This window comes from Takifugu rubripes, chromosome 9 (genome assembly GCF_901000725.2).
Source record: "Takifugu rubripes chromosome 9, fTakRub1.2, whole genome shotgun sequence".
NCBI classification, from domain to species: domain Eukaryota; kingdom Metazoa; phylum Chordata; class Actinopteri; order Tetraodontiformes; family Tetraodontidae; genus Takifugu; species Takifugu rubripes.
This window is the reverse complement of record NC_042293.1, coordinates 6,553,403-6,564,309: the sequence shown is the minus strand read 5'-3', so window position 1 is coordinate 6,564,309 and position 10,907 is coordinate 6,553,403. Positions and strand designations below refer to the sequence as shown.

The 10,907-nt window shown below is 43.5% G+C and overlaps 1 protein-coding gene, 2 long non-coding RNA genes and 1 other non-coding gene across 5 annotated transcripts; 3 read left to right on the top strand and 1 right to left on the bottom strand.

Moving 5' to 3' along the window:
* Positions 1–55: 55 nt before the first annotated feature.
* Positions 56–127, top strand: trnam-cau (transfer RNA methionine (anticodon CAU)). Its single transcript has one exon. It is a non-coding gene; the product is annotated as a tRNA-Met (tRNA).
* Positions 128–276: 149 nt separating this feature from the next.
* LOC105416911 (uncharacterized) lies at positions 277–1,918 on the top strand. Its single transcript, XR_964795.2, has 3 exons — positions 277–501; positions 756–878; positions 1,372–1,918. It is a non-coding gene; the product is annotated as an uncharacterized lncRNA (long non-coding RNA).
* A 1,095-nt stretch (positions 1,919–3,013) lies between these two features.
* On the top strand, positions 3,014–9,987 carry prdm11 (PR domain containing 11). Of its 2 annotated transcripts, none has more exons than XM_011607218.2 (7): positions 3,014–3,559; positions 4,288–4,362; positions 4,454–4,713; positions 4,793–4,860; positions 4,975–5,162; positions 5,560–6,069; positions 6,289–9,987. In XM_011607218.2, the coding sequence occupies exons 2-7, from the start codon at positions 4,335–4,337 to the stop codon at positions 8,418–8,420; spliced, it is 3,186 nt and encodes a 1,061-aa protein (XP_011605520.1). In that variant the 5' UTR covers positions 3,014–3,559; positions 4,288–4,334; the 3' UTR covers positions 8,421–9,987. The 2 variants fall into 2 exon arrangements, with proteins under 2 accessions (XP_011605520.1, XP_029697150.1); XM_029841290.1 differs by having other exon boundaries at positions 3,014–3,721.
* LOC115250962 (uncharacterized) lies at positions 9,089–10,878 on the bottom strand. Its single transcript, XR_003889482.1, has 3 exons — positions 10,774–10,878; positions 10,419–10,557; positions 9,089–9,223 (listed from the first exon to the last, which is right to left on the bottom strand). It is a non-coding gene; the product is annotated as an uncharacterized lncRNA (long non-coding RNA).
* Positions 10,879–10,907: the final 29 nt, after the last annotated feature.

Below are 10,907 nucleotides of genomic sequence, written 5' to 3'. Positions count from 1 at the left end.
AATTAGTTATCATATATATTTTTTAAAAACGAAAAAATGTGTTGCCCAACAGCCGAGCAGAGTGGCGCAGCGGAAGCGTGCTGGGCCCATAACCCAGAGGTCGATGGATCGAAACCATCCTCTGCTAACATATTTTTTGATTGTGCAGATTATCTTTTGCCTAAAGGAATTACATCCAATATGTGTATCTCTAATTATTCTTCACTAAGGCACAAGAAAAAACAAACCGACATAAAATAACGAAGTAAACAAACCACCTCTGAAGTTGAGATTAAATTGAGAACCGCAGTGCATTGTGGGAAACCAAACCTATCTCCTGGCGGTAGATGTTAAGGTTGGAGCTCGTTAGCGTGTCTTTTGTTTCGAGATTTCCAGATCGTTTCTGTTCCCCTTGTACCAGGGCGACGTGCCTTCAGAAAAACTCCACCAAACGTTTCATGACCGTAACGAAAGAAATGGCTTGTTCGTTGTAGTTGCAGGAGTTGTGGAGGAGATCCTGTGGTGAGTCTCAACATTCACCACTGGTCTTCTGCTCCGAGATGCTCTAGAATAGATAATGTGGCTTCTAACCTCCTATGTAATTGTTTTAACTTCTTTACGTTCACTTGGGCACGTTTAGTGGCATGAGGTCCATCTGTGATCAACTGGTGCAGACTTTATCCTTTTGGTCCCCATGTTCTGTTGGGTCTGGGTCCCATTCTGATAACACCGTGAACAGGTCAATTTGTAATGAAAAATGTGCCGTCTTGTTACAGGTCAACTGACATTGAGTGTCGGTGTCAAACCATACAACAGACAAAAGCAACACCAAACATGAACAAAAGCCATGACACTGAGTGCCGTGTCCACATGCAAAGCTGGAGAGAAGCATCACAGAGGTGAGGACATCATTCTGCAGGAAAAACAGCTGGAGAAAAGTGTTTTATTTCCTATTGTGACAGACAATCCACTCTGCAAGTCCAGAGAGGCCTTCTGCCCCAAGCTGGAGAGAGGTCTCATTACTCATTAGATGGCAATTGTAAGCTTCTTAAAACGTCTTCATAAATGTTTTCATCAACTAAGAGAAAAGAAAGGTAATTCTTTCTGTTTTCTGTCCATCTCCTAAACTAAAGTTAACATTAACTCAAATGTGGAAGTTTTGCGACTAGTTCAGTCACATACCTTGTTTGTTGTTATTCGAGTGCTGTGTCATCCATGTTCTGTTCTGATCTGGTTATCTTATCAGGTTCTGGTTCAGTGACTCACACGGAAGGATCACCATGTTTTAGTAGTGTTAAACAGTCTAATTGGACCATTTGGGGGTCAGTCCCCTGATGTTTGCAGGAGAAATAGTGTCCTGCTCTGAAGTTCTTGTTTTCTTCTGTTTTCAAGGATGGAGCCTTTTTCGCAGCTGTGATGGCAGTAAGAACAGAACCTTTGCCGGCTATGCAGCTGCTCACAAACACTCACCCAGATCTACTTAATTTCAGAAATCCTGGCTGAAAAGGTTCTGGTTCCTTAGGTATTCTGTGATTCGGGATTGTATGTGGTGTCACGTGTGCCGCCGCCGCCACGCTAAATACCAGCAAACCTCCTTAATCAGAGGATCCAGGGCATTTCGTCTCTCAACCATTAAGAGACACAGTTTGACCAACTATCATATCACGAGTGTGGAGCCCCACATGTTGTTGGCGTCTGCCCTGATCCCAAAGATATGATGCCTCTTCCATCCTTTAAGAACGGAACAGGAAATTATTTAGTGCTTTATATGAAAAAGGGCTCCACCAGAACTGTTATTCAGCACTGAAGGTTTTGTTGGATCGCAATAGCTCTCGTGTGTCACTGCCAATCCGCGTGTTCTCTGAATGAAGACTACAAGAAGAGAAATACCAATTTCAAAATGTATTTAGCAAATAGAACCAATTCAAGATACAAATATTACAGAGCTCCAGGCCAGTTCATAACCCTACAATAACAAAGTCAACTGCCAGGGCATGAAGTCTGACAACCTATCCCTTGACCCAGTCTTTTATAGAAACACATATGCAAATTATTGATGCTAATTTAGTCCAGGAGTCACATGATGCCACAAAAGGCTTTTGTTGTTATTTATGTTCTTGTTTAAACAGTTGCTGATGGTAACCGTGGAGATAATTTGGACACTGATTCTTAATATGTATCCATTAATAGATTAAGTTTAGATTACTACTGGAAACAGGTTGACAATGTGCTACCTTCAGAATATGGGTCAATTTCTTGCCTTTTTGTATTAATTTCACTAACATTGAGACACACCTGCAAAGCTGCTGTTTTTGAGGTTTTTGAAGTTTAGTCAATCAGATTCTTAAATGCAATTCATGCTGTCACACTGTCAAAGGAAAGGATGTATGTCATTTTAGTTTCTCTGTCGTGTTTGCAGTAATATACAAATTATAATAAATATCCTCTGCGGTATAAAGGAAAGGAGGAGCAGAGGAATGGAGTAGAACAGGTCACCTATAAAATATAACAAGTTTGTCCTCAATAACTACCTGAAGACTATGTGAAAATGCTTATTTATTGTTTCTCAGTCAAAAATTGACTAAATTAAAGGAACTCTGATTTATTTAAGATGACCTTTTCCTGTAAAAGGGAAACTTGATCCATGGGAAACTTCCATGATCTAACCCAGGTGGCTTAAAATTCTCTACTCTCTATTCTTTACGTATTGGCCCGAATATAAGACGGTGTTTTTTGCGTTGAAACAAGACTGAAAAAGTGGGGGTCGTCTTACATTCGCGGTCTAGACATTATACCCATTCACAACGCTAGATGGCGCCAGATATATTTGAAGCGAATGCTGAACTTAACGTCCCAGGGAAAAGCGAACCCCTGTCACGAAGAAGAAAAATAAAAATAGCGGTAGCACGAAGAAGAAAAATAAAAAAATATCGGTAAGAAGGAAAAGAGAAGAAAATAAGAGATAACAGAAAATAGAGAAATGTAGCGACAATCTGGAGAAAAGTGGGTCGAAGATATAATCATTTGTTTCAGATGTACTGTAATTATTTTCTGTATAAAAATTAAATTTGGTGTTCAAAAAGTCTTTTTTCAAACTTGAGTCTTGAAAAAGAGGGGGTCGTCTTATAATCAGGGTCGTCTTATATTCGGGCCAATACGGGTAATATAAAACGGACCTCCTAAAACATCACCTGCACCAGATATGCAGATGTTAATTAATATACTAATTACATTTTAAAAAATGTATTCTATTAAACTAGAATGCTGGTTCTCTTATATTGCTCTCCTCTTTGTGATTTACTGAATAGATTTCATTTCTGTGCAAATTGTATATTACTATTTTTGCCTACGGCCTCAAAATCCATCTGTTAACTTTAATTTTTGCGTAATTGTATTTCTTCCGCTTCTATGTCATTTCCTGTGATATAAAAATGGTGGTCAAAGCTCGAGAAGGCGACTGAGTCTCTCTAAATTAACTGGAACCTTATCGTCATCGGGCTGCTGGCGGGGGGTCGGTGTCGGGCCAGAGTCGGTCTTTCCCGGGGCAGGAACTCCGTGTCCCAGTAGCCTGCTGCACCAGGTGAGCCCGTCAGTCGCCACCGGGGCCAGCGAACATGGCTCCCGAACACAGCAGGCAGATCGCCGGATGTCTGCAGAGACCGTGGCGCAGATCAACTCCTGCACGCCGCTTCGCCCAATCATACGCGAATTTTGCGGATTATTGAGCGTCGTGGACGTAAAAGTTGGGGGCAACTTTTGTTTTTCAGTGCTTACAAAGTGTTGCGTTTTTGGCAGACTCCTGCAGAGCTACAGTGCAGCTGCGCGCACAGAAGACTGCCGCAGTCTGCAGAAAAAACCCTTTCACCGCTTTTCATCAGAATTTCTTATTTTAATCAGTCATCTGAGAGTGGAATTTACAATTATTGATTGGATCAAATTAATTCAGACTTGTTTTAGCTGTTAATGCTGTGATGGATCATTCTGACATTCCTAATTACCCACACTGGACTAATTTAAAGTAATTCGTGAGGAGACAAACAGTTGTGACCTGAATTCAGGTTTGCTGTGATGGGATTTCAGATCAGTAGTGGCTGTTTTGAATATCTTGTTATTTCATTAATAAATATCAACAAACTTAAGTCTTTGTTTGATCAAGAGAACCATAAAATGTACCTTCGGGTATCTAAAGGTTCTTGTAGTGTTCTGCCGGATAAGAACACACTTTGGGTTGAAATTTAGGTTATTGGTACTGATATGATGACATCACCTGGATAACCAGTTTGTTATTGACCGGTTCTGTTTCTGCAGGTGTAGCAATGTGAAAGAAGCTGTGAATCTATCGACATGGTTCAAACATGAGCGAGCAGTCGTCGGACCTCTGGTGTGAGTATGAATCAGCTACATTATTGATTACTCCTCACTGTTATTGATCACCTATCAGACATTATAAAAGCATCAAATGTTTGTGCGTCAGTCTGTGAAGAGTGCCAGGATTATTTTCAGAAGGAGTGTCCGACCCACGGGCCCCCGCGGTTTGTCCCTGACACGTTTGCTGCCCTGGGGCTGAACAACAGGGCGGCGCTCACAATCCCCTCAGGACTGGAAGTCTTCAGTAACGGACAGGAAGTGGATGTACGCTGTCTGGACGCTAACATCCCCAAGGGGGCTGTATTCGGTCCATACGAAGGAGAGCTGGTCTCCAAAGACAAATCACCTGGCCTCTTTTCTTGGATAGTAAGTTTACTCAGTCAAAGGCCCGATAAGAACCAATATGGACAGAAAGTTCCAGTTCTTACTGTTTTGTTTGTTGCAGATTTTTGACTTTGACAACACTTATCGGTGCATCGATGGTGGCGATGAGACCAAAGCCAACTGGATGAGGTAGCGCTGCTGTTGTGCAGCAGAGATCTATTGTGAAGTTAGCGGTTGAGCTAACTTCAGTCTTTTCCTAATTCCATGTCACATCTCTGGAAACCTAACATTGGGGCTCGGCAGGTTTGTGCGGACCTCGGCGGAGGAGAGTGACAGGAACCTGACAGCGTTTCAGCACTGTAAAAACATCTACTTCAGGGTGTGTCGCACGCTGGTGGCCGGAGAGAAACTGAGGGTCTGGTACAGTGAAGACTACATCCACCGACTGCACGCCATCTCTCAGGAGAGCATTGACCAGAACCTGGAGGCAGGTGAGCTGTATATACCAGCTGAGTGGGTTTTACCAACCAGAAACCAGTCTGGAAACATGGCGGGAGGTCTCCTGTTGATGTTTGTGTATGTATGACTGCTGTGTTTAGAGGTCAACGTTGTGATTTCTATAGTTTTGAAATCAGCTGCAGAAATTGTTTCCATGGAAACTATAAAAGTGATGAATTCAGCCAGAAGGTGAGCGTGCATCCACTGCAGTAGCAAGTTTTTAATCCCATTCAGTTGGTTTGACAGGAGATGCTTCCCTCTGCAGAATTCTTTTATTTGAGCCATTTCGGGGGTTTTATCCCATTTAGTTGTTGAAGTGGGGTCTCAAAGGTCTATCTTTTCTGTGGGTTCCTGCTACCTGACATAAGTAAATCAATGGTTTGATTCCAGATTTAAAGAAGTCAGAGTCACTGCCCAGTTTGCAGAGGGATTTTAAATCTTCGAGTCTACCTTCAACTGTGCGGGGAAAACACAGTCCCAGTAAACCCAGTGAAGAGCCAAATGGTCAGCCTCCTGCCAAGAAGAAGAAGATCGATTTGATCTTCAAGGATGTCCTGGAGGCCTCTCTAGAAGGCTCAGCTTGGGGTAAATCCCAGTCTTCCCTACCGAGTGAGTGTGAAACAGGAGCACACAGTTCATGGATCGACTCCTTAGAAGGTGGTTTTAGTGTTCCGTGTCTGAAAGTGGAGAAAGAAGAAGAGAACCAGAGAGGTGAAGAACCTTCCACATCTTTCTGCCACAACTGTGTTAAACTGAAGAGGAGGATCTTAGAGTTGGAGGAAGAGCTCTCCCGTCTCAAAGGAGACCAGAGGGATGGTCCATCCAGGTCTGAACGAGGTCCACCCAAAAACCAGCTGGTTGCTCCTCATCCCGAACAAGGCCCCGTTGAAGATGTTCAAGGTATGATCCTGGAAAAACCAGAGCTGTTTTTGAGTCAGGGGCAGAATATTTGAGGTGAAAGTACTCAGCACCTTTTGTAAATATTAATGTTTATACTTGAAGATTCCAATGTTCATTAAGTGTTAAGACTTTTGTTTATGCCTAATGGTAGGCATAGATGCTACCATCATCACGAGTTCACATACTAAATTTTAGTGGATTTTATGTTTCTCTTTGCAGTGATGGAGCCTTTGACTCCTACTCAGGCAGTTCTAGATGAAGATGAGCAGGATGTGGACTCAGCAGATGAATCCATCTCTGCTGATCTAGTGATTTCTCCTGAAGATGTTTCCAAGGTTTCCTCTGGTGGTGGCAGGAGGATTCGACGTTTCAAACAAGAATGGCTGAAGAAGTTCTGGTTCCTTCGCTACTCACCGACCCTCAACGAGATGTGGTGCCACGTGTGTCGCCAGTACACTGTGCAGTCATCACGAACGTCTGCTTTCATTATCGGCTCCAAGCAGTTCAAGATCCACACCATCAAACTTCACAGTCAGAGCAACCTCCACAAGAAGTGTCTGCAGCTGTACAAGCTCCGCATGCATCCAGAGAAGACAGAGGAGATGTGCAAGAACATGATGATCCTGTTGAATGCAGCATACCACTTGGCCCTGGAGGGACGGCCCTACTCTGATCTCCGGCCGCTGGCAGAGCTTCTGAAGAAGTGTGACCTCAGAGTGGTGGACCAGTACATGAATGAAGGAGACTGCCAGATCCTCATTCACCACATTGCCCGGGCTTTGAGAGAAGATCTGGCTGAGAAGATGCGTCTGTCTCCCTTCCTCAGTGTCATCATGGACGCCCAAAGTAATGACATTTTCTCTAATGTGGTAACGGTTTATATCCAGTTCCTGACCAATGAAGGCTCCCCAAGCACTGAGTTTTTGTCCCTGCAGAGGTTGAGTGTGACCAGTGTGGATGGCTATCTCCAGGCTGTGGATCGTGCCTTAAGTGTCCTCGGCCTCCGTTTTCAGGACTTGCTCGTGGTGGGCTTTGGGATAGATGGTACCAACATTTCCTCAGGAATGAGATCCAACCTATACTCCGCTGTACAAAAGACATTTCCTTGGATCCTCTGCTTTCCTGTCATGATCCATCGGCCCCATCTGGAGGTGCTAGATGCCATCAGTGGGAAGGATCTCTCATGCCTGGAGGACCTAGAGACCAATCTCAAGCAGCTCTTTAGTTTTTATCGTTATTTCCCTTGCATGATGGCCGATCTTCGTTCTACAGCCCCAACATTGTCAGAGGAGACAGAGTTCTTAGGTGACATTAGAGCCATTCGATGGATCATAGGAGAACCAAATGTCCTAAATGCGCTGATCAAAGACTACCTGGAGGTAGTTGCCCATTTGAAGGAGATCAGCAGCCACACTCAGAGGGCTGATGCTGCAGCCATTGCTCTCACTCTTCTTCAGTTCCTCATGGATTATCAGTCTGTAAAGCTCATCTACTTCCTCCTGGATATCATAGCTGTTCTTTCACGTCTCGCACTCACTTTCCAGCGAGACTACTTGCTGGTGTCACAAGTTCAAACCAAGATTGAGGAGGCCATTCTGGAGATCGGTCAGTTGGTGGACTGTCCTGGAGAGTACCTGCAGGAGTTTGAGGACAGTTTCAGAGAAAGTTTCAATGGAATTTCTCTGAAAAACTTGCGCGTCGCAGAGTCTAAGTTCCAGTCCATTCGTGAAAAGATCTGCACCAGGAGCCAGAGCATCCTGTCCCAAAGGCTGGACCAGCAGTCTCGTTCCTTCACACATGCCTGCAGGATCTTGGACTTGTCGTCCTGGCCCCACAACCCAGATGACTTAAAAGACTACGGAGAGGAAGAAATACAGATCATTTTTAACCACCTGGAGTCCATTCCCTTTGGAGGTCAGGAGGGCTCCCAGGCCAGGCCAGAGGCCCGAAGCAGCCTATTGGTGGAATGGAAAGATCTGAAATCCGACTACTTCACTATGAACGGTTTCAAAGAGATCGTTGGTCACATCTGCAGGTACCGGCAGCGTTTTCCTCTGTTAAACCAGATAATTCAGTTTGTCAGGGTCCAGCCTAGTTCTGCAGCCTGCTGCGATAAGGGGCGCGGTGCTCTACAGAAGGTGTGTCAGAACCACCGTTCCCGGCCAACGTTGGAGCACACCAATGATCAGCTGACCGTGGCGGTGAACGGACCTCCCATCGCCAACTTTGACGGGAAACGAGCGCTGGATAGCTGGTTTGAGGAGAAGTCAGGGAGCAGTTTGTCTGTACAGGTGATGAACAGGACGTCCGCCACCGATCATTTCAACACAGAGGTGCATCCTGATATTTAGCTGGTCGACCAGGAAAATCGCTGTCAGCAAAAAACAAGGAGGCTGCACGCTACTCCCAACCAGGAGTTACAACCTTAAACACGGTCTCACGCATCAGGACATGAAGATCAGCTCATCACAAGATAAAAGTACGTCAGATGACTGACAGCAGAAGGTCTAAACATGTAAAAAAAAAAAAAAAAACAGTCTCACAAATATGGAAACAGTGGTTCCATCTCCAGTTTCAGATGTTCTGCACATAACTCGACCAGAGCAGCTGGAAGAATTATTAGTTTGGAAACAACAAAACCATGAAATAAAAATACAGAAATGCATCAGTTTCTAAACCTGAGAGAAAAGAACACAACAAAGACCAAAACTGCACAGAAAAAAGGACAAAAAACAGATATAACAAATACAAAAGCTAACAGCTACGAGGAGATACAAAAACTTGAGATGCAAAACAAAGTCGAATAGGCAGAAGGAGGGGACAGACAAGGAGAATCTAGCAGCTGCGCCTTCTGTCCGTCTGTCCTCTGCCTCACATATATGGAACTCTTTCTTTTCCAGGGCAGCTTTTCTAACGAGTCTCTCCAAAAAGAGGCTCCCGATTGGCTCTGCTCAGCGTAAATAGAATAATAAATCACTTGTTGCCAGAATAAAAGTCATTTATTTGTGGTGAACAATCAGTCAGTGTGAAAGTTGCCGCCTGCACTGTTGAGCTGCTTCTTGGCTGCTGTGGATGTTCAGCGTGGCGCCTGGCAGGAACACACACGATTCACAGAGGCTTTATATTTCTGTTGGAAACGCACACACGCCTCCTCCTGTTTATATTGTATAAAGTGTACATTAGCTCAGAGTATATTTTCTCTTGAAAGTTGTACCATAAAGATTTAAATGCTAAAGGTGAAGCTGTGCTGCTGTTTTTGATGCATTTGTTTAAATGTTTGCTGCTGTAAATATTTGGTCGGTACTAAAGAAACATGTTTTTTCTCCTCATGCTAACAAACTAATGCCACTGTTGCTAAAGCTCAGGCTGAAAATGTGTCAAAACCTCACGACAGCATTCATGCTGCAGCTATAAGCATCTCTCATCCATCCTAAGATGCTTGTATTTCATTTAAAGCTGAAGTCCAAAATGTTGAGGGTTAAACAACCTCATTTTTGCCTTTAAAGCTTTGCTCGTTTTATACTCGTTGGTTCTGACAGAGAATGTATTTTATTGCTCTTATGCTTTATTGTTCAGTTCATTGAAACATGATGGTTGAAAACAAATTGGCAGGTGATTTCTGGAGTTGTTGGTGTAGCCGGGCTAGCTCCTACCTGCTGCCTCTAGCCTATATGCTAAGCTAGTTCTCACAGCTGAAGTTGTTTTTTCAACAACAATGTGATTAAACAGTCACAAATGTTCAGTTTTTTAGTTGCTTTTGTCTGTATTTATACTCTGCATGTTAAATCAGTTAAGGAGGGATAAAGTCTATACATCGCAGGTACAGGAGGCGGAGGGTTTGATCTGCTTCACTTGGACTTCTCTAAACTGACTTTTTTTCCCCTGCTGGATTCAGAAATTAAGCCTGTTGAACCAAAACACCGATTGTGTGTCTGATTTCCCATGATTTAAAAATAACCCCAGAAACAATTTAGCCCTCAAGCAGGAGGTCAGGAAACCTGCTGGACAACATGTTTGGTTTCTAGGAAACTGCAAATTTTCCTCCCTGCTGAGATTTCCTGCAGCCATTTGGCCTCGAGACTAAAGAAAGAGGAAGTGGGTCCACCAGAAAAAACAAGGCCCAGGAAGGGCACAGACAACCCATAATAACGTGAATAATTGGAACAATATTGAATGTTTGTTCACTGATGACAGAAGCCGAATCTGACCTCTCTGTGATCCAAATGAATCTGCTCCTGTTGAAGACATCTAGGCTGTTTGACTCTTCTACTAACTTTGACATGATTTGATTATGGGAGTCAGAGGTACAAAGAATATACAGCTAAACGTTAATAAATGTGCAGTGGTACCAGAGCAGATGTAACGATTCAGGTTGTGATGGGGGATTGGAGCCGCCGGTGCCATCGAGGCTTCTGCATAAGACCCAAACACACATGCCAAACCAACGCCAGGGTCTCCCACATCAGCGCCAAAGGTCAGTCTGGGCTCCTTTAACCAGACAACAATAATGTTTTTGTTTTTCTACACTACACTAAATATTTACATCATTCTAATACTTACACCATACAATATATGTCATTTTATCTTACAGTATACAATCTGTTTAAGTCATTTAATCTTACATAATACAATATTTAAGTCATTCTATCTTATATTCTACACGATTTACATAATTTTATCTTATCGCGCAGTTTGTTTACTAACCGTGGGTTGTCTGCATCACATTTTTGGGTAAAAACTGAGTCAACTGTGAACATCGCCATCTACTGGCTCGGAGTCCTCGCTGTGGCGTTTTCAGTCCGCGAGAATGTGCGTCGGTATTTTGCACAAACATAGCA